The sequence below is a fragment of the Macaca nemestrina genome, chromosome 4 (assembly GCF_043159975.1).
Source record: "Macaca nemestrina isolate mMacNem1 chromosome 4, mMacNem.hap1, whole genome shotgun sequence".
NCBI lineage: Eukaryota > Metazoa > Chordata > Mammalia > Primates > Cercopithecidae > Macaca > Macaca nemestrina.
The window spans coordinates 63,446,948-63,471,075 of NC_092128.1; the positions used below are offsets into that span (position 1 = coordinate 63,446,948).

Below are 24,128 nucleotides of genomic sequence, written 5' to 3' on the forward strand. Positions count from 1 at the left end.
GTGAAATCTTGACAAATCACTGGGTAAGAACACTCTAAATTTGTGCCCCTGAAAGAGTGAGATACAAATTTATATGAATCACTAGTTAAGCAGTGGTTCCCAACCTTTCCGCTTCAGGAACTGGTTTTGTGGAAGACAATTTTTCCACAGTCGGGGGTGTTGGGAATGGTTTCAGGATTAAACTCTTCCACCTCAGATCATCAGACATTAGTTAGGTTCTGATAAGGAGCACCCAACCTGGATCCCTGGCATCCACAGTTCTCAATAGGGTCCGTGCTCCTTTGAGAATCCAAAGCCACCGCCGATCCGACAGGAGATGGCGCTCAGGTGGTAATGCTGGCTCCTCCACCACGCACCTACTGTGCGGCCCATTCATAACAGGCCATGGACTCCTACTGTGCGGCCCATTCCTAACAGGCACTGTGGCCTGGGAGTTAAAAGCACTGGGCTCAAGCATTGTTTGCACACAAATCACCTGAGAATTGACTAAAACGTTGAGTTTGATTCTGTAGGTCTGGTGTGGGTCTTATGTATCTGTATTTCTCATGAACTCCCAGGTGATAGCAATGTCCATATTCCACACTTTTATCACCTTTTGAGTATGCTGGACTTAGTGGATGGTTACCCATGTTAGACAATCTAAAGAGAGATCGATAGCTCATAAGATTAGGATCTGCAGAAGGATAAAAAAGGAACAAGACAGTAATCCAAGCATTTGCACTGTTAATAAGAGATGATATCTTTGTTCTTTTTCTGCTGTTACTTCCTTTTAAAATCAATGCATTTTCTTTCCTTGCTTTTTTGAGCCCCTATTCTCTCTTTCAACCCTCCCGGCATTGAGATTTTTCTGGTTCGTTATGTCTTCATTTTCTAAAGATTTTGAGCACTTTGCAATTCAATCTCTTAATATTGTATTAAATATTTTAGCATGATGTGACTAATAAATGAAAGCTGAGTATGTAAACTGAACTGTGTTGTATTCAATGAAAGACGTTTAAACATAGGACAACTGCTAAGAAGCACTCAGAAACTTAGATATGCCTAGAACTAGATATGTATAAATGCATGAAATATAAATATAAAATATAAATATAAATATAAATTCAATGCATGAAAGAAATCTTAGTCCAAATTTTATCTGAAAATTATCCTCAGTGCTATCTACCATGACTATATTTAGACACACTTATGTATAGCCTATTGGGTTTTTAAATTAATTCTCTTTTGAGTTATGGACAGTATAAAATATTTGTGTACAGGCTTTACTCTTTTTCTCCCTTTTAGATTGTCTAAACTCTAATGTATACAATTGTCTTTTCTGGGGGCCAGCCCAAATGGTGTCTTTAAGTTTCTATGAACAAAATGATTATACTTCAAAGCCTGCACTTTCGTTTCATCTTTTTATGCTGCTTTTTATCAATTTCCAAGATAGTTAAAGCTTAAAGATGACAATACTTCAAACAAAAGCAATTATTTAAAAAAAGATTACCAAATAATTGAAGTCAATCAGTGTTCACACTTTTGGAACTTTTATCCTTTCCTACCAGACCTTGAAGTCCATCAGATTTTGCTGAGACCTTCATATTAGTGAACATCTGGATCATGTCATAGTTTGGTTTTATTTTTGCCTAACAGTTTCTTTGTGGATTTGCCTCCCACAACACATATGGTTTATTTCTTATGTTTATCCCTAGCTTGGCAGGGTTTTGAGGTGTCACGTCTCTTTTCATCTCTGCTTTTTAAAGGGAATGATTTTGCATAAATTATCATCTTTTTAGGTGTGAATTATGGTAGTGGTCTTTTCATGCATTCTTTAGAGACTATGAATAAGTGCCTCTGCTTACATTTTCTTCCTGTGAATTATATCTTATTACAATAAATAGAATTTTTTCAACAATATATATTTTTTGAGTTTGATTTTATTTTTGAAAGCTCTTCATCAGCACTTGCAATTGCTTGGACTGTGTCTCAAATCTTTTCATATATGAAAACACACTTAATATTATATAGTTTATTTCATTGAGCCTGTATAAAAATAATCATTTTGTCTTCTGGAAGATACTTTATTAAGTAGTGAATAGAAAACTGTCTCCTTTTTGAGCTGGAAAATGCTAACTTTGAAAACTAAATATTAAAAGAATTAAATATGTGATTACTTCGTAAAAAATAACTGCCTAATGTATTCTAAAATACATTCTTAGAGGTCATGATGGCAGACAGTAGCTCCAAAATTAGGAATTAAAAGTTAACATGGTTGGAAATTAAGATAAAAGTGCTGGTATCTTAATGCAGTGTTTTTTCAGAGGATAAAAAGTCAAACATCTGTTATCTTTGATTAGGAGTCATTTAGAATTTCTTTTGCAAATATTTATGGGCAAAGGTAAGCTGTAGAAAAGTGCTCACATGAAAAACATGACTAAGGGAGATTATATCTATTTTTTACAACTACTATTTTAAAATGGGAAGCAAGAGAAATTAATGACAGAAAGCAGAGGGCTAAAGATCTACAGAAGGTGGTAATAGATATAATAAAAAACATTTTATTTGGAAATGAGAAAGAACATCATGTTCTCATCATTATCAGGATGGAAATCAAGAAAAGTGAGTAAATTTTAGTGTTAGCAATAAACATGATATGTCAATGTTAACAATTACCCCAATTCTGTGAATAAGTTTTCTATCATTTATCTCATATAGATGGAAGAACTGAGATATTAAAATCTCATACATGGGCGAACTGAGGTCCAGAGAAGTAAAAATAAATCAATCCTAAAAGACATCACTAAGTACATGGGTATAGCAGGTATTCAACCCAGGTTTGCAGGTCTCCAAAACCTGTGTTTAACTACTCTGCTGATTTCCTATTTGATGGTCTCTCCCATCTTAGTGAAAGATATATTCCCTTCTTTCTAGGTCAATTCACTCTCTATTCTCTCCTTCATGTTCTAAGAGTCTTTGACATCTTTTTTCTTTCTTTCCATACAGCATGGCACCTTAAATTGTATTTACAATAACTAGTTATCTTTCTGGAAACACAGGTAATTGTAAACCATACTTGAATTAGAACTTTATGCCTACTGCTTTTGATCATGTGAATTGAGCAGTTAGTTATGTAACCATTCTGTACTTCAGTTTCTTTATTGAAAAAATAAGGATAAAATAGGATTTTTTGAGTTGTTATAATAATTAAAGTAATACAAATAAAGCACTTGATAAGGAAAACAGTATGTTGTAAACACTTGATATTACTGCTATCATTACTAATGTGACTGCTACAACTATTATTATATCCCTTGTATGACACATCATGTTAAATGTTGTGTTTCCCTCTCTTCAATAGACTGTGAGTTTCTCAAAGTCAGAGGCTAATTCTCACTCACCATAGAAAACCCAAGTACAGTATGTTGTGCGAGATCCTTAGGCTGTGTGTCTTACTTCATACGAAAAGGCCTACATGATATCATAAAAATATTTAGATTATAATATCTAAAAACACAATTAATATAAAAATAGGTAGTGAATATAATATCTAAAAACACAATGAATATAAAAAATGTAATGTTACTATCACCACGCAGTAACTGTGGCACTTTAGGATGTATTAATGCTTCTATACTTGAGCTTGTGTTGATTTTGTTTAATATTATATTATTACATTTAAATTAATACAGTACAATGTATTATAAAGAGTTTCTGCTTTGGGCTTATTGATATAAATTTTATACATTATATAAATATTTCCTTCTAGAAGTTCAAGAATATTGCTTCTCAATAATGAATATAGAGCTTCCTGATATGATGTAGTTTTTAGAAACGACATCTAAGGACCAAGAGGATCTTAGAAGAAGAAAACCAGTATGGTCACAGTTGAAAATTACATTCAAATCTTCACTGAGGGGAAGAGGACCTGCTACTTTTTAATGATAAGTGATTTTGCCATCTAGATTACTTGTTGATTTTTTGTTTGTTTTGGTTTTGGATTTTAGAGAAGTCAGAAAGTTAAAGAAGAAACCTAAACAATGTAATGTTTCTAAAGTTAATGACTACACAATTGTTTTGATCAAAATAGAATAATCCTGGGATAAGTATTCTCTTATGTTTTGAGTAAATAGTTTAAGAATTCAATAAACTCCTTGACAGTATTCTTTTCCATATGGATAACAGATTATTTTTGTGATGCTGTCTAATATTCATTGGGTAATAATTTAAACCACTTCTGAAGCCAAATACAATAAAAATAATTTCAACAGGCATGCTATTAGGGTCAAAAGTTCTGCAAAGAAGAAAATGAGCAATGATTCTGAAATTGATAGATGGCAACAATGCAAATTGGATACTTAGACCATTATTCATCAGAATCTAAATTTAAATTGAATACATTGAATGGTATATACAGACCCAGACTTAAACTAAGTTTTTCACATTTATCAGCAATTTAAAACACTGCATGAGTAAAATACAAATATTTGAGGGCTAATAAAACTGTCAATCTTTTCTGAGGGATGAAAATCCCTAAAAATTGTGGTGTATTTAAAAAATTCCTAAAGTGGCTGTTTGATTTTAGATGAAAACTTTGTCTGAAAATGTTTAAGCTTCTCTGGAATTAGTTATCAACAAGACAAACAAAACATTAAGAACTGAGCTACACAAATGACATGGATTTTTTACAAATGTATTTACTTGAGGTCTAATGCTTCAGTGAGATTTACAAAGAGAGAAGACGGAAGTTGAGACTTCAAATTACCTGAATTGTGATGACATGAACACATCTATAAAAACTTTTGCTTAGGTCCTATATAAATAAACATTGTATATACAAGTATAGTGTTTAGATTAAAAGAAATAAAATCCATTCTTTTGTTATATAAGAAAAGCATGACATTTAATACAATGGTGGTGTGGGATTGACATATTCAAGATGAAGGTGGGTCTCATTTTTTAAAAAAAACTTTTTTGGTTTGTTTGTTTAAAATAATAGAAGTCTGCCTATCTTGGCCATGGATTACTCCAACTAAGGTATGCCTTGAACAAATGCAAACTTCATATTTTAATGCTATCTTTGCTGAAGTCTTGTTTGTGAGCCCCCTTGCTTTTTAGCAAGGCAATGTTGGAACTCATTGCTGAGTAGTCTAATGCTAGCTAAGTGAGGTAAGGCTTTAGGTAGGTGAAATATAACACAAACTTTCGTTTGAACTGAGTCAGAGCACAGAGGAGTCTCTCATGAAGTTAGCTTCCTGTAAATATTTATTTGTAGAATTCAGAGTTTCAGTTGATGCGTGGTGGTTTGAACTAGAGAAGAGATTATGAAATAAGGATTAGTTTGAAGATGGTTGTGGGAACACTGCCTAGTGCCATGGCTTTAACTGAGTAAAGATAAATGAGGTAAACATTAAGAAGGAAGGTAAAGAGATTGTGGGGTGGAAGTGTGGGAGGCTGAATGCATGACATATGACAGTCTGTGCCAAGGATGAGAATGTGGGGTACAAACAGAGGGTGATAAATCAAAACCCAGGAAAAAGCAAATGCACCATTTTGACTCATAGTAGTGGGACATTTAACTTTTCTTCATGAAACCTGTGTTTTATCTGTTTGAATACTTGTTCTCAGAAAAAGGACTTTTTTTTGCACCTCTCCTCCTTTCTCCTTATTTTTTCTACTCAGATTGCCATTTTGTTTCTTCATCTAGTCATATCTGACTGATTCACAGCTGGAAAGTCACTTGTTCTCTGAAGCACCCATGATCTCTCTCCACAAGTTAATTCCTCCTTTTTTTTTTTTTTCCTTTGATCCATACTACTTATTGTGAGCTTGTATTTGGCAGTTGTCATATGGTAACTTGGTTCTTTTCAACAGTGATTTATTGGGCTCCCTCTTTGTGCCAGGCATCATGCTAGACACTGGGGACAGAGATCAATTAGATACAAATCCTGCCCTCAAGGAGCTCACAGTCTAGAAATGGAGATGGAAACATAAACAAATAAACCACACACTGGGGTAGTGTGACAATAAAAGCTATATACAAGGCACAGGTTTAGCACAGAGAAGGTGGTTAGCCTGAACTAGGGACGGGTGGATCAGGAAAGACTTGCTGGATTAGATGATGATAAGTCATCTCTCTCTGTTTCCTTAATTTCAGTGTGAGCTCTTTGAGAACAAGGGTTATGTCTTATTCACTTTAGTGTCCTCATCACCTAACATAATGCCTAGGACATTGTAGATACTCAAGATCTATCAGTGGAATTTACTCGGACATGTAGGAAGCTGGTTCTAAAAGGCGAAGTGTCTAGAGGCCCAGTTTTTTTAATATTCAAAATCATCTTTTTGTTTGGTTTGGTTCCAGCTTTGCCTCTACCTGTGTGTGCCTGCATGTTTGAAATGATAACAAAGCTGTTTTCCTTGGTTACGTTGATTGTGAAACTGTCCTTACTATATGGACTGCCACATATATTGATTTCATTCTCTCTTTCATTTAGATATTTTCTTAATTTATTAACTTGAAAAATTATGTTCACTTAATTAACTAGTTTAAGAAAATTTTTAGCGATCCAACAAACTAATAAAATTTTACAGATTTTTGAAAAATACTGTTTTCTTTTTTATGGAAACATGTATTTGTAACCATTAACATTGACTTCAAATAATTATTACAAATCAAGTTAAAAGTAATAGATGTCTTTGGTGTTAGACTAGTTAAATTCTAACATGTTATTACATAATACGGGAATGTTGAATCCTATTTAAGTCTGTCTTTGAAATCATGAAACCTGATAGAGTTTCATTAAATTGAATGGAAATTGTGTTTTAAAATGAACTAATAAAACAAAGATTTTAACATATTATACTAATGGCTGCATATTAATAAAACGCTTGTCTGTGACCTTTAAGATTAGCTATTTCAATAACAATCATCTGACATCTTTGTAGATCCTGAATAAAACCAAACTGATTATGAAAATGACACATTATAAAAATTTATCCCTACATTTCCTTTTTAGGTATGACATTAAAAAGAACAATATTTAATTTAAAGGGCGTAAAAATTCACATCCTCACCATAAATATAGAATCCAGTTTACAGATGATTACAATGAAGAAATCTGTTAGCTAATTATGTAGCAACCTGACTCTGGTTCTCAACATTTTATGAGCTTATGTTCCTTAACACCATATGTTATAGGGAACAGTAAAGACATCTGAATTCAAATATTTTGAAGAAATGTGTATTTAGCAAGTGAATACATGCTAAAAGGAATAATTTACAGCAGCAGTTTCATTACATTTTTCTCTCCAGTTTTTCTAGTTCCCATCTGAAATGCAATGATAAATACAGATATGGAACATATTTCCTACCTGGCAAAAAACATGCTTATTGAATGGGCACGCACCTTCTGCCCTTATATAGTACATAAACCACCTTGTCACCTGCGTGGGAAAATCTTGCATTTTAGGATGTTGAACACACTGAAATGGAGTACCTATAGAAAGTTTTATTTTACACTGTTCTTTCTCTTTTTCTCCCAAATTATTTACATCTTTTTTGCCTGATGTGTAGGTAGCAAAAATATTAAACACATACCATTGAAAATTACTAAATAATACATAAAATGAAGTGTGCATTTACATGCATTTACATTTTACATTTGATATCAACTGGGCCATAATGTCTCTGCTGTGATGCATCATTTTCATACTCTAAGACTGCTGTTGTAATTTTCGTAAGGTCACATGAGTCTCTCAAACAGTTTCATCTCTGATGATTCATGCATATGACAAAGTCTATTAAAGCTGAATTATTAAATGGGCCAATAATTCTTTTTCGTGCAAACTGCCCCCTCTCAATACACATGGGTAGAGATTATAACTGTAATGAGTTACTTATCTGCAAGTTATATCTACAATTTTCTTTGAAAACTTAGACCTGATGGTATATAAAGACATGCCTGTAGATTTGTTTGTGTAACTTTTAATTGAAGTCGAGACTTTTTTCTATTGTCATTTCATAACGCAAAACAAAATGCATTCAGATTTTGAAAGGCTTCTATAAAGTTATCATATAATCTCTATCCCTTCAAATCCTTTATTTTTGAGGATGAATAATAAGATATTTCTGCTATTGCAAATAAATTTATTTCAGCTGCAAAATTTAGAATGAAACACAACACTGACTGTTAGTACAGTTAAGGTACTTTATGAAAATAAAAGAATGACCTATTTTTTGGAGCACTCTTTGTTCTTCGATTTATATTTCAAACACTATTTTCTGTACAGTGGTGTGTCCTTCAAATAATTTAACGATTCGGCTTCCATTTGAGGATATACAGTACTTCCAAAAGCAACACCATATTAGTCAATGGAGCCTAAAATTGAATGTAGATTATTTTTAGGCTTCTGTTTGAAACAAGTGGCAACAACTTGTTTATTCAAGGCAATCATTAAAACTGAAACATGAGCTTCCATCTGTGAAATATTTCAGCTGATAGAAAATAAAAATTCACTGTAGTCTGAGGTGAGAAATTGATGCTGAGTTAATTAGAATCCAAAGACAGCTAGAATTAGAATTTCAATGTTGCTTCATTAATTACTAATAAGATGTTTTCTTTGCATTTTGGTGCATGATGAGGAACCTGGGGGAGGAGTCCTGAATAGGTGAGTGCAGTGCAAAAAGAAACCACAGTATAATGCTGAAAGTTTTAAGTATATCAAAGTCAGTGATTCTCAATGAAACGTCTTAGGACAATGAAGGAAGCAAATCTTGAATTTTAGTCTTTTACCTTATTTTGTAAGTTGTTGCAGGAAACAAAGAGTTTTACATTGTTTAAATGTGGGTTGCATCCTGGAAAATACTTTGTAGAAAATTCCCTCCCATTGACATGAAAAGAGTCATCTGTTTCTTGTACAAATAATTGTCTTAAATAAGGAAAGATAAGAGGCACCTGATGCAGATGTAAATGGTTGGAAACTTTGCCTTTAACATGTTGCTCTGAATAGTTATTGATCTCTCTCTTTCAAAAAAAATTAAGTGACACAGATAAAATTCTTAGTGGAATCATAAGAGAGATCTTTGTCTCAAATATCATGCAGGAATTCAAGCACAGAATTAAGACACATTTTCTATTAACAGTATATTAAGACAATGCTTATTATTTTCATGAAATATGCAGTTCCTTTTCCCTTCATTGATTCATTATAGCAAAATGTACTTAAAAATCAATTTATTTCTTCCTTTTTTCCTGGTTAAATGTTCCGTTTTTTTTCTAAGAACATTATGAAAGTAAAAATTAATTTAGATAATGCTTAAAGAAGGGGAGGTGTGAACAGCTTCCATTTGTTTGATTTTCTCAGAGAAATAAAGCATAATTTCTATCCTGGTTTTAGAGGTTCACTCTTAATGATGTATGTTTCTAGAACAATATCATCTATCCCTCTTACAGAATTGAAAATAAAATGTCCAAAGAAAGCAGCACACCATTGGAATTTTTAAAACAAAAACTATATAGCACAATAATTGTAAGACAAATCCTACTCTAGCTTAGAAAACAACTAATTTTTACTGCATATTTGTCATGGTACATTTAAATTATAGTTTTAATAAAATACATCTTTAGATCAAAGCTGAAAGAAGACATCAGTAGTAGATCAGTGTACTCCATTTTTCTTCTGGATGATGGATGGCTTATGTTTTCTTTTTTTTTTTTTTAATATTTCCACAGAACGTTTCATTCAGTATCATTTTACTCATTTTACTCCTCAAGTACATACAAACATGAGGGCCGGTAGACAAAATATATCCTTGAATCCAACCACATTTTGGAATATTCATCAGCTTAGTAAATCCATGCAGTTCATTTTAAACTTTTAGTTCAATACAATGGCTTTGCTGATGCAGTTTTTCTCCTTTAGATGGCAATATGGCAAATGACATTTTTATTTCTCAGGCAAAGAAGAAAGACAAACCTGTACAGTGAAATCTCATAGGAAACATTAAGTCTGCTAAAGTGAACAACTGCATTCACGTGTGGTCTCTGTTAGGTGTTGGTATTAGGAAAAAAAGCCTATTAGGAAAGTTACTCATGGATTTAATTTATAATTGGTGGAACTCAGTTGAATTTCCCACCATTGTAAACATCCACATAATGCCATGAAAAAAGTTCATGTATATTGCATTTTTTTTTCCAGTTATTGTCTAGGCAAGTTTCACTTGTTTGAGGTTTCTAGAGGTAATGCAGCTCAGACACTCCTGGGTGCCCTCTCAAATTCGTGGGTCCTCCTGTTTCTACCTTTCTTATTTTCCTGTAAGTGCTTCCATTTGTTACTGTTGCCTTGGGTATGTCCTGGCCTTTGCCGACGTTGTTTTCGGTCCCTTTTCCAAACTTGTTCACAGAACTCATCCATCGTGTTGAGATTGGGGTGGTTGATGAGCTGCATGAAGTCTCTGTACCAGACCTTCTGGCTAGGTGTCATGCTATTGGACATTTCTTTGGTCTTAGAGCCATCTCCATCATCATCTTTATGAAGAAGTTCTTCCAGATGCTCTGTGTCAATGACTTCCAGGGTCACCTTAAGAAGAGTTTGTATGAACCCATGTTCCACCGCATGGCAGAGGTAACTGCCTGAATCCTTCCGTTGTAGACTACGCAGCAGAAGGCCTTGATCTGTCCTGATGATATGATCATCCACTCTGATCTAGCAGGTTAAAAAAAGGCAGTGTAAAATATACATATTTAAAAGAAATACAAGCTCTGAAACTCTGTGTCTGTAAAACTTTAGATTATGTATCGAGGCACAGTTTAACAGTTAATAAAATTTTTAATTTAAGAAAATTGATAGCATTTTTCCAGTAGGAAAATTATAATATCTGTCAGTTGTTTTTAAGATGTATTGGGGAGTATTGGTTATATTACTGTCTCCATAGAATTTCTTATTATAATGATTAAAATAGTCAAGGTAACTGGAAGAAAGAGCAAAGATCCTTTATAAATTTGAAAGTAGGTATGTAAATATAGGATAAAGTTAACATTAAATGTTGAAATTAGAACTACAGAACCGTGACACTAGAAAGATATGAGGCATTAGAATGAATTTATAATAAGATTTCCAGAACTACAGAACCATGACACTAGAAAGATATGAGGCATTAGAATGAATTTATAATAAGATTTCCAAAACTGAAATTTAAAAAAATAGAAGTTAAACAAGCAGAAAATTTCATGCTTACTAATTATTTATTTCATTTAGTTGGTCTTGAATGGGAATATATATGAGACCATATTTTTGAATATTTGTAACCTTGCTTTTATTTTGAACACTGTTTACAACAGAGGTCTCAAAAAGCCTCACCTGGTAATGCATAAAGTCAATCTTGCGTTTTATGGTGGGATTATATAGTTTTAAGACTGATTAAAATGTCAAAAGATAATGGAGGAGTTTTTACCTTTAACATCATATTATGTTTGTAAAATTGTCTGAATATAATACATTTTATTAATCAACTTAATAGTCTGTTTACACTTATTTAAGGCTGTTAAAAAGTTTTAAAGGCTCATAGTGCTCACTAAGATTTTCTGTATACAATTCTTTACTCTTAGGGAGTTATAAATGGAACAAATGAGCAGGGATACCTGCCTCATCCTGCATCAATAGTTGATGTCAGAGCTTATAGTGCAGCCTTAAATCCTTCATCCTACATCTACTACTATCTTTTCCCAACCTCCCTTCCCCATTTAAGGAGGAAGGTAATGGATAAAGAAAAACAGATTTTGATAACATAATTAATTTAACACAATTTAAAATTAGTAGGAGGGTTTTTTTTTTTTTAATTTGTGCACAAATTTAGATAACACAATTTCTTTGTAGATAAACACAGTAAGAAATAAGGGGAGTCTAATATGTATCCCTAAACTGCTTCTGGGACAGAAACTCTTACCAGGTTACCTTTCTTTGTCTAATTTCTAGTACAGAGTCTGTCACATCATCAGTCTGCACCAAATACTTGTTTAATGAATGAGCGATTGATTGGTTCAGAAGAGGATAAGCATTCTCAGTGCTTTTTCTTTCCTCAAGTAAAAAATACAAGGGTTACTTAACAGTATATCTTAGATATAAATAATCCGGTCAGTTTCATTCCTGTACCTCTTCTTTTCGCTCTTCATTTCGCCTCTGGAATTGCCAGTAGACCAGTGCTCGCTGTGACTTCGGACTGCATTCCAAAAATGTGCTACTATTCTCTACACCATAGATGATTCGCTCTTCAGGGCTGTGGCCATGGTGATTATCTGGTCAGTGATGAGAAAATGAAATGAGAAAATATTAGAGAAGTAATCTCAACTTTCCAAAGTTTTTATTTGGAAATTCAGGAGACAAGTTATTGCCAAGTTTCAAGTTGTTTCATATTGATTGAGGATGACAGAAATGTCAATGATGTAAGGTTTCAGAGCCCAAATGCCTACCTAAATCGACTAATCATTTTGGTATGGGTTACATAAAACAGACGAGATTTATCTACCAGAGATTTATCTACCAATTACATTTACAAAATCAGTCATGTGTATAGCATAACTATACGTCTTTATATGTCATGATAAATACTCTACAGGAAATTATTTTCACTGCAAAACTCCGTGCTTGGACTAATGGGGCCAGTTTGTATTATATTATTCTGTAACACAAAAAATTATTGGATTAAGTTTTTGGAAACAAGGATGTATTTCAGAGAAATTATTTTGCCTCTGTTTATTTTTTATCTGTAAAATTAAATTTGCCAACTAATATTTATCTAGCATTTTACAGAAGGTAGAGTGCAGGAAGTTTATACTACCCACTAATAATTCCTAAATAATCTACAAGTTTGTTCTGAAGATCAATTGGTGCGAAAATTTAGGGATGGCTTTGAAAAACAGATGCATAATTACAATGCAATGTGGTTTCAATTGTTCTTATTTTAAAATGACACATCTTTTATTATTTTCAGGAATTAGGCTATGGAATAAGGCAAAAGTACATAATAAAGTGCAGCTAAAAGAAAACCTGTTTCCTGATTAAGTTTCTATTATTTTACCCTTTATGTAACCTCCTCCAATGTGGTAAATGAAACACAGTTCAGATCAAAAGTACAACACAGGGAGTCTAGGTACAACTCATTTAGAGAACAAAACTGTTATTATCTTGCATAATCCTGTTTCCATTATGACATCCTGTACAATCTGAAACTCATTAAATTAATTTAGAAAATAATAAATATGTTTTACATGCACAGAAAGCTGAGAGTATAGACAGATGAAAAATTTTTGCTCTCTACTTCAAACTCAGCTAGATTTTTAATTTAAAAAATGTTTCCCCCTTTTTTTGTCATCACTTTGACAGTTTTACTCTTGTCATAATCAACTGAATACTTTTGACTGTCATAGCTGATATGATTTGCTCTCACTAGGTTTAAAGCCTTCAAAAATGCTACTCCCATGCAATCCCTGCACAAGGCCTGTGTCTATCATCTCCTACTCTCATCATACCCTACCTACTTCATTCCACCTTCTAGCTTCAATTGCTATCTCCAGGAGTGTTAACCTCAGCACCTATTTCTCAAATGCCCTAGGTATGAAACAAAACTCTTCCAATATTGGGAACTATCTGTCCCTTCTTACTGAAAAGATCGATACCCTGGAAATAGGAAAATAAATCAGAAATGATTACAATGTAAAGGAACAATATTTAACTGATTCCAAGTCACATTTTAAAAAATATTGGAGATGCATATCTTCATGTGTCAATATCTACATTGTATAGGCTGTGTTTTTTTCCCTTTGAAATTATTAGTGTGTCTTGAATTGAATGCATATGGAGCATGTTGCTATACTCATTTGTAAGAGATCTGCTTCCTGGGATACAGGCGAATTTAATTGCTATGGCCAACAGGGGCTGGAAAATCTGTAATTCAGGAGCTACCATGAATAATTAGAATGCATTGTCACAGAAGTTAATGCTATTTACATTGAATACATTTTTTTTTTTTTCTGCCTGTTCTGTGGTTTAAACTTCTTTTTTATTAAGAAATACTTTTAGGAGGAGACCTTTCACTCAATCTCTGTATATGAATGAATTATCATATAAATGACAGCAAAACATAGAAAAATCCACTGGATTTAGAAACAAACAACCCAGTGATCTGCCAGCATCTCCTTTCTCAACAGCCATGTCTCTTAGGTCTATTTTCCCAGCTAGAAATTTACAATTATAACTGACTTGTCTCTTGCATAATCTGCTAAAGCTACTAAAGAAAACTATGGTATAAGTAAGTTATTACTCTCAAACATAGAACTTCATATAAATCTTTCAATACATTAATTGACTAAGATAAGAGGAGACATGTAACTACTATAATAGAAAATAAGTGTTTCAATACCAATGTAACACCAATGGGTACATTTTTTTAAAAAATCACTGAGTGATTCTAACTAATTTAATCATTCTAGTTAGTCCACAGAGATAATTTTCTGGTAATCTTTCTTGTAGTTCTAGGTAATTGCTCAGTTTTCATTTCCTCTTCAAGACATCCTCTGGTGGTGGCAAGCTTTTTCCAATGTACCAGAAAACATACAAAAATAATTCTTTCAATAGAAAATATTTTCTTATATTAAAAAAGTATTTCATTTGATCTGCTACTTCTTTATAGTGGAATCTAGAATATATAGACTATAAGATGGTGTTTGATTCCGCAATGATGATAACAAATTGTTTTTAGTTTAATATAGTAATATCTCACGCTCTTCAAGAAACTTTCTGATATTCAGGTACTTTCTCACCTAAATAAGGCAAGAACCACAGTTGGTTAATTTGGTTTATGAGCTTGGTGCCCTTAGTAAGTTTGCTTTGATAACTACTCTTACCAGTACCTCAAAGTCTCATTATTTCCCAAGTTGACCCTTTCTTTCCCCTTTTCGTCCAACAAAAGGAAACAGAATCATCCAGTTGGTAACCAGTGAGGCTAAAAGCTCTGTCATGTTAACTATCAATCACGGTCAAGATACAGCGATACTATTGTATTTCTTTGGTTTAAGATTATCCTATTTTATGTTTTGTTAGGTTCTGTTGCGATCAGCAGTAATTACTAAAAATAATTTTTTTTTTTTTTTTTTTGAGATGGAGTTTCACTCTTGCTGCCCAGGCTGGAGTGCAATGGCACGATCTCGGCTCACCACAACCTCTGCCTCCCAGGTTCAAGCAATTCTCCTGCCTCAGCCTCCCTAGTATCTGGGATTACAGGCATGTGCCACCACGCCGGCTAATTTTGTATTTTTAGTAGAGACGGGGTTTCTCTATGTTGGTCAGGCTGGTCTCAAACTCCCGACCTCAGGTGATTCGCCCTCCTTGGCCTCCCAAAATGCTGGGATTACAGGCATGAGCCACTGCAACCGGCCAAAAGTAAATTTTTATTGGATGCAGTTATTTCTATTAAGTCTTCTGCCATAGGATGTTTCTACAATCAGCAACGTCTGACTTAGGAATAGAACTTTTATTCAAAATGACCTCAGCCAAGCACCCATATATTTGGGTGTTCAGAAGTAAAAAATTTTCTGTTAATTTTCCCTAACCTGACATCCTATAAACAGATACCTAATCAATATTTTAAAATAATAATTAGAAGGCATTCAATAAATATACTTTCCATTTCCTGACTGTTCTACCGCAACCACTTGCATAAATTTTGTACAATATAGGAAACATTAGAAATCCATTAACAATGTGTTCTATCTCCCTCCAGCCTCCTTCTCTCCCCAGCTCCAGAAAAAAAGTACAAAAAGAAATAATATTTCAGTTCTGGGGGCCGGGCGCGGTGGCTTAAGCCTGTAATCCCAGCACTTTGGGAGGCCGAGACGGGCGGATCACGAGGTCAGTAGATCGAGACCATCCTGGCTAACACAGCGAAACCCCGTCTCTACTAAAAAATACAAAAAACTAGCCGGGCGAGGTGGCGGGCGCCTGTAGTCCCAACTACTTGGGAGGCTGAGGCAGGAGAATGGCGTAAACCCAGGAGGCGGAGCTTGCAGTGAGCTGAGATCCGGCCACTGCACTCCAGCCCGGGCGGCAGAGACTCCGTCTCAAAAAAAAAAAAAAAAAAAAAAAAAAAAATTTCAGTTCTTCTTATAACCTTATTAAGTTCTTCACATTTTCTTGGGATGTCAAACATATTATCAATTTTGCCGGGCATGGTGGCTCATGCCTGTAATCCCAGCCCTTTGGAAGGCTGAGGTGGACGGATCACTTGAGGTCTAGGGTTCAAGACCAACCTGGCCAACATGGTGAAACCCCATTTCTACAAAAATACAAAAAATTAGCTGGGCATAATGGCGGGCGCTCACAATCCCAGCTACTCCGGAGGCTGAGGCAGGAGAAGCGCTTGAACCCGGGAAGCAGAGGTTGCAGTGAGCCGAGATAGCCCCATTGCAGTCTAGCCTAGGTGACAGAGCAAGACTCTGTCTTTAAAAAAAAGAAAAAAACTATGAATTTTAACTTTTTGTTTTGTTTATAATTGACATATAATACGTGTACATATTTATAGGGTACAGTGTGATGTTTCCATACATGTATACATTGTATAATGATCAAATCAGGGTAATTACCATATCCATCACTTTAAACATTGATCATTTCTTTGTGGTGACAGGTAAAATCCTCTAGCTATTTTGAAATATATACTACTTTATTATCTGCTATAGTCCCCCTACTGCATGCTATCAATTTGATTCTTTATTAAAGCAAACAGCCATACACAGTATAGCTCTACTCTAGGTACTTTTCAGAGAGTATAATATTTAATTCATGGTTACCCAATATAAACAAAAACTCAACTGAGGAAGTATTGGTGATTACATATTTTCTGAAGGATATCAAATCTTATATATTCAGGATAAGAGTAATATAAAATCTCCTTCTGGATTAAACCAGTTGATCTGAGAGCAGTTTACAAGGAACACACCATGTTAATTACATCAGACAATTGATTTTATTAAATTGGTTTTGGCAGGGTGTTCCCACCCTATGCTAAGTAAGACTTTTCTCAATTCTCCATTACTCACTGTATTTATGTCACAATATTTTTGATATGATATTGACGGCATTGCCGTGTTTACTCTGTTTACCTTTGTGAAATTTTTCTTTCCGATTTTACTTCCTAGAAATTATTGAGATTCTCTTGAACAACAGATTCTTTTATTTTTAAATGAACTTTGTGATCATATTTCCATCTACATTGACTGACAAAAAGCAGTTAGACAAACATATGTCTTACCCTTATAACTTCTTGGTAAATATTCTTGCCACATGTCTGTCTTTGTTCTCTCTCAGTCTGCTTGCTCTACATGTGTGATGTTGTTATTTTTATCTTATCTTTATTTTTACCGAACAATTGCAACTCATCTTGTATATATTAGATAGGTCATTTAGCAATTTTAGACTGTGAAATATTTTTATAGCCCTTTCTTTCTTTCTTTCTTTCTTTCTTTCTTTCTTTCTTTCTTTCTTTCTTTCTTTCTTTCTTTCTTTCTTTCTTTCTTTCTTTCTCTTTCTTTCTTTCTTTCTTTCTTTCTTTCTTTCTTTCTTTCTTTCTTTCTTTCTTTCTTTCTTTCTTTCTTTCTTTCTTTCTTTCTTTCTCTCTCTCTCTCTCTCTTCTCTCTTTCTCTCTTCTCTCTCTCTCTCTCTCTCTCTCTCTCTCTCTCTCTCTCTCTTTCTCTCTCTCTCTTTCTCTCTTTCTCTCTTTCTCTCTTTCTCTCTTTCTCTCTTTCTCTCTTTCTCTCTTTCTCTCTTTCTCTCTTTCTTTCTTTCTTTGAAAGAGTCTCACTCTGTCACCCTGGCTGGAGTGCAGTGGTGCGATCTCTGTTCACTGCAACCTCCGCCTCCCAGGTTCAAGTAATTCTCCTGCCTCAGCCTCCAGAGTAGCTGGGATTACAGCTGCCTGCCACCAAGCCTGGCTAATTTTTATATTTTTAGTAGAGATAGGGTTTTACCGTGCTGGCCAGACTGGTCTCAAACTCCTGACCTCAGGTGATCTGCCTGACTCAGCCTCTGAAAGTGCTGGGATTATAGGCATGAGCCACTGCCCCAGGCTTTTATAACCTTTTCTATTTTTGTTATTCTTAAAATATTCTTGTACAAAAATATTGGCACAGTATCTGGGCACAGCAATAGTCATAAAGATGTCAGGTGACATCATTATTATTGCTGTTGTGATAGTTTCAACTGCTAATTAAATCTTAAAATCCTTTATTGAGAATCCAAATGAAGACAAATTACACTCTTCAGCGTGAATCTCACTCCCCTACAACCATCAAAGAAAATATTTCCTCTTCCATATTGCCAAAAAAAACTCTCTTTAGTTATCTTCTTAGAGTTTGTGTAGTTACATTTGTTACAATTTTTTTTAATCTGGTTTATTCCCCTCGTCCACCACACTGTGCATTCATAATCCTGGCAGAATGGTAATTGTAAACGCTTAGCTGATGTTTGCTAAATGGCAAATCCAGATAACATGTTGAATTTAAAACCTGAAATCTCATGTAACTTTGACATTCTCAAGACACAGAGTTATCACAATTATATAAGAGTAATGAATAAAAGTTTAATCAAGCAAAAAGTAATAGGGTTTATAACTTTGATTATGATGGAATGCTTCATTGAACTGCTGGAGGATGTAAGCATTTCAAATATTCTAAATTTGTTAAGTTTGATAATGTTATAAAAATTGACTTGAGAGAGGGTGGGAGACAATGATGACTAATCATGTCTACGCCAAAATCAAAAATTCCAAATAGGGAATAAGAAGAAGAGAAAGAGAACTGAGAAGTCACATGAATATCTTCTCACATCTCCAAGGATACCTGTAACACTAAAGGATGTCATGTAATAGATAATTTTGCGGGCTTCCAGAAAGAAAGCAATCTCACTTTAAATCATTTTTAAATAAATTTCACACTTAGAAAGCAACTGTTTTGAATACAAACTTTTGTCATGAAAATTGCCAGTAGAAAAGAAGGGTATCCTTGTTAAATTAGCATAGTGATTCCCCATGGGTTCAACCATCTGAATGGTTAGAACAAAATAATTGAGAGCAACAAAACATTAAAATTCTTTTAAAAGCACCACAGTGTGTTTGGATAACACAACGTTTCAGTATGTTGCAGCTGTTAATGACAAGAAATAATGTTTTTAAGGAAGCAATCTTCAATTAATCATTTCCTCCTTTAGTGGGATAATTTATGGAAATGAAATGAAGCTAATAAACCAGAAAGAATGGGAGGAAAGAAAATAGTTAAATAAATTGCTTCCTTTTGTAACAACAAAAAAAGTCATGATATCCATCATTTGACCAGAAATATCATGTTGCTAAAGGCCTTATTTAGCATTTGATTTTCTTCCAATATAGCAGAAACAGAAGGCATCACATTTCAGCTTTCTATTTATTCACTCTCCATTTTAACCCCGTAAATGTCTCGCAAGATTGAAATGTTAATAATGCAACCTATCTGAGGAAATTTGATGTTCTATAGAGAAGACAGAGATGGATGAGGTTGTGAATCATATTCATTCAATTTTGATTTGTTATCAATTTTAGTGTTCTTCCACTTTATTATGAGTTTAATTTGTAAATAATAAATGTAAAACTAAAACAATTTAGGACATGGGTAAATGAATGCCAATTATTTTACATATTTATTTAGGTTATTTAACAAATACAGTTAGTTTCTGTACCACATAAAGCAAAATAAAATTCCAGTTGTTTTCATTATAATTTTAATATTTCTTTCAATAATACTCAGTGTCAAAGGTCAAGAACAGGAGGAAAGGAAATGTTGCCCATAAACTCCTGGTGACACAGAATACTGTACCAATGCCTAACTTAAAGTATAAGCAGCATTACTTAGATTTTTCTCATTGGATTCTATATGATTTTCTGCAGAAATACAATAGATGCTCTATCAATAGAAAAGACCAATTAACTTCAAGTGGATGGAAAACACTTCAAAGATGGGTCAATATCTCTTGAGAAGACATAAAATATTTAAAAATGTGTAAAATGAAAACAAAAAAAATCATTCCTTCTTAACATTCCTGAATATTTTGAACCTGAGTGTTAAGATGGCTAACAGGCCGGGCATGGTTGTTCATGCCTGTAACCCCAGCACTTTGGGAAGCAGAGGAGGGTGGATCACTTGAGGTCAGGAGTTCGAGACCAGCCTGACCAACACAGTGAAACTCCATCTCTACTACTAAAAAAAAAAAAAAAAAAAAAAAAAAAATACAAAATTCGCCAGGCATGGTAGTGCATGCCTGTAATCCCAGCTACTTGAGAGGCTGAGGCAGGAGAATTGCCTGAACCCGGGAGGCAAAGGTTACATTTTGCAGAGATTGTGTTATTGCACTCCAGCTTGGGCAACAAGAGTGAAACTCCATCAAAAAACAAAAAAGAAAAAAAAATGCTAACAAACTATTTGATAATATCATATATTGTAGTGCAAATAAAACAAAGTCTACAGTATATACTGGAGTACATAACAGTGATTTTGTTTACTTTTCGAGGTAATGTCTAGTACAATGTTTTTCCAGTGTCTAGTATGATATTTTCACCAATTAGATTCTGTGTAAATATTCAATGTGAGTTTGCAGGCATGTATGTGTGCATGTACCTACAAGTGTGGTTAAGAACATGCATCTGTGCTTAACCCATTTACTAGAAATAGGACCAATAAATATGAAGTTAGTGGATGTAACTTGCCAAGTATAAAAAGACAATGAAACCTTAAAGAAAATTTAAACTTGTAATTTTTCAACTGGCTAAAATTTTAGTTTTAAACTACTTTGCTTTATGCCCTAAATTAAGATGACTTTGGTGCTGGGAAGTAATTATTAACCAGGATATAGTATTTAGAATTTTATAGTTTAAGTGTTTCTAATCTTTCCTGAATCCATAGATTCCTGAGGATTTGAACTTAAAATTGGCTAATCTGTGTGTATATGTGTGTGTACATATATATGTGTGTGTCTATATATATGTGTATATATGTGTATGGATGTATGTATATACACACACAGAAATACACATACATATGCATAGATATAAGTATGAATATATATACAAACGGTTAAACAGTCATAGGGTCAACATATTTTAATGTTATTATTCATAAATATTTTTTGGGGGTAGAGTCATCAGTATCTTTCAGAGATCATTAATTTGAAATATGATAATAAAATTTCATAACTTTGAAGCCACTTGAATAGTTACATAGAACACTGTACTTAATATCTTGTGATGTCATGGGTAACAGGCTTCCTTAGTATAGGGCAGGCTGAAACTCATTTACTTAACAAGCAATACCAATATGAAGATATCTACTGTAATATTTATTTAGTTTATATTGAACATCTGGTATGTTTTATTTTCATGATTTTACAGCAAATGCATTACAAAAGAAAGCACAAATAATATCTATGCCAGAGCAAAATTACCATAGGAACGTTTACTTTAAAAAATCAGGAAACATGGACTTTAATGTTTCATTTACTTTTCCCCAAGAGATATGACGGGAGATGGAAAACACCCATTTGCTGAAGCAGAAACCTTCCATAAACAATAATGAAAATAGCATCTTGTATTTTAATAATATGTGATCCTTATAACTTTTGAAATTAAAAAATGCAACAAACTTTAAAAAACAATCTCAGTTTGTAACAGTTGAATTGTAGGTGTATGAACAGGTGATCTCTGATGACATACTTAAAGACTTCAGTGGAGAATAATGATACGTAAGCTATTGCAAACCTCTTCTTATTCATGTTATCTGTGCATTTGCCTTGCACACGTCTAATATGAATATTCGATTTTTTTTCCTAAGCAGAAGACAAGTATCGTGATGACTGATTATCTCCAGTGAAAATATTCAAACAGGGTTTACAAAACTCATAGAAGGTAATACTGCAAGTATTTGATTCTAAGATGCACACTTCTTTATACTTTAATATCTCTGATATCAGAATGTGTCTTACAATTTTTCTTGATCTGAGTTGAAGTTGCTTTCTTCTAGGAGAAATTCTTTCTTACTTCTGCCAGACATGTGGGATCCTACTGACATGATACCTCTTTAAATTAAAGTCTCTGTCTGAAATTTGGGTCCATTCTGTTTGTGTGAATTCAGAAAGTAAGTCTTCATAAATACCACCTTGTAGTTCAAGGAGTATTTTTTAATCTCTTTCCAACCAGACATGATTATGATTGAAACAGACAATTTTCCTTGCTATTATCATCTGAATAAGAGTTTATTTCTCCTTTAGACTAGTCTTGAGTCATTTGGTGTCCCAGTTTGATGCTGGGATCATCTGGCAGACTGACCATCTTCAGCAGTTTTTTTTTTTCTTAAAAGTACATAAAAGAATGGTATATTTTATATTATATCATCTGAGATTTGATGAAATTTGATAATTTATTAAAGGTAGGGATTATTTTTAAGGCTGACATCATGCTCATCTATCAAATCTTGAAGCTCCTCTTGGGGCTAAATGCTCAGATTCATCACTGGAGGAGGCTAAGGCACAGATTATAATAGCACTGCTCCAAAATACTAACTTTACAGTTCTGCAGATCATAAAGATGGCACTGCCAAAGACATTTTATGAAATTCTGGAATGATTCTGATGCCAACCAAGATATAATTGAGATGGACAGTTTAGGAGATAATTAAGAAGATTGAATTCTGTGGACATATTACTTTGAGGTGTCAGAAAGGTAATGCATGCATGCAAAAATATTAGAAAGTGAAATTCAGTCATACCATTAGACTAGAAGATAGGACATAAAGTATTTCAAAGATTCAGAAATCTAACATGATGGTATGGTTAAAAAAATTAGTACTGATGGTGTAATTTTTTTTTTCCTTTCTGGACATGTAATCATAATATGGCCCATTCTTAGTGAGAAAGAAAATGGGAAGTAGTTTATAGGTAAATTGCCTTGATCAGTCATTTTCTTGAGTACAAGGTCAGGTGAGCTCCAATTTTGTACACAACAATTATTTTAGGGAGGAGAACAGATTGGAAACAACCTGAGATTCCTCTGTAGCATCCTGTTTGAGGTGTGAGTGGGAAGACAAGAGTTGCCAGCACACGTATATTAAGATTTGATACTAAAATCTACCCTAGGTGACCAGCCACCAGCAACAGAGGAGAGTATCCTGGGATCAGGAGGAGGTGTAGCTGGATTTTTCTGTTTCACCTGGCCTAGTTCACCACTTGGACCACTTTACATATAAGGGAGCAGAGTGCCAAGTGAGTGTTAAATGTTTCATCTAAAGTGAAATTTCTTCCACCTTACTTCTGAGTTATTTTGTATACAGTCTCTCTATTAAAACCTCTGGATGTGTAAACTATAGAGTGTTACAGAATGTGTTTACCATTACAGCTGGAACTGATCATCCTGAAGTATGTAATTTGGCTCCATGTTGTTTACCAGCTTTCTGTGAAAATATCTCATATTTTTACATGTTTCCACATGAGCACATATATTTTATTCGATGAGATAATTGATATTAGCAAGGCAACATACATGATTTAATAAGGCTGGGTTCCAGATTTTTGCTCATTTTACTTTCAAATACTGACGTCAACTATTCCAAAATAATCATTGATTCCTAACGGTAAGGCTCAGCCTGGCCAAATGGGAATGCCTGCCTTAGTTTCCAAATATTTGAAATTTAGTGTAATCTATGGTGTATATGGTTTATGTGTGGTCAGTTATCAAAACAAGCAGACAAGGGAAAAAGAGGCATTCAAAAAAGGAATGTTTTATGGCTGCAGGGCTTGTTGGGCTAGTTTACCCTTTCCTCCCAGATATCACAAACATCTAGAGTTGTTTACCACAACCCTCCCCCAAAAGACCCTGTAACATTAAACAGTAGCACTTTCTTTTCTCTCTCCAGTATGCATTCTGACATAAGAATCAGGAGAGAAATTTATTTACACTCACTTTACTTCTTTCTTCTTGTAGCTAAGCCATTCTCTATGCCAAATTTTAATAGTCTTTAACCACTCTAATTTTATCAAAACACATCTTTAATATCTGAAACACTCTCCAAACCCCAGTCATTCAA

General features: G+C 33.8%; 1 protein-coding gene and 1 long non-coding RNA gene across 5 annotated transcripts in view; one reads left to right on the forward strand and one right to left on the reverse strand.

The window, feature by feature from the left end:
• The window catches only part of LOC139362785 (uncharacterized), a 112,008-nt gene that overhangs the window by 85,283 nt on the left and 2,597 nt on the right, over window positions 1-24,128 (forward strand). Inside the window, exons 2-3 of the long non-coding RNA XR_011622100.1 lie at window positions 21,885-21,955; window positions 23,182-23,307. This is a non-coding gene — a long non-coding RNA (uncharacterized lncRNA). The remainder of the gene's footprint in view (window positions 1-21,884; window positions 21,956-23,181; window positions 23,308-24,128) is intronic.
• Window positions 3,774-24,128, reverse strand: part of LOC105475417 (semaphorin 3A) — a 539,208-nt gene continuing 518,853 nt past the window's right edge. For all 4 annotated transcript variants that reach the window (XM_011730630.3, XM_011730633.3, XM_011730632.3 and 1 more), the window contains 2 exons: window positions 12,130-12,272; window positions 3,774-10,683 (listed from right to left, as the gene is read on the reverse strand). In XM_011730630.3, the coding sequence (XP_011728932.2) occupies window positions 10,228-10,683; window positions 12,130-12,272 (599 nt within the window). In that variant the 3' untranslated portion in view covers window positions 3,774-10,227. The remainder of the gene's footprint in view (window positions 10,684-12,129; window positions 12,273-24,128) is intronic.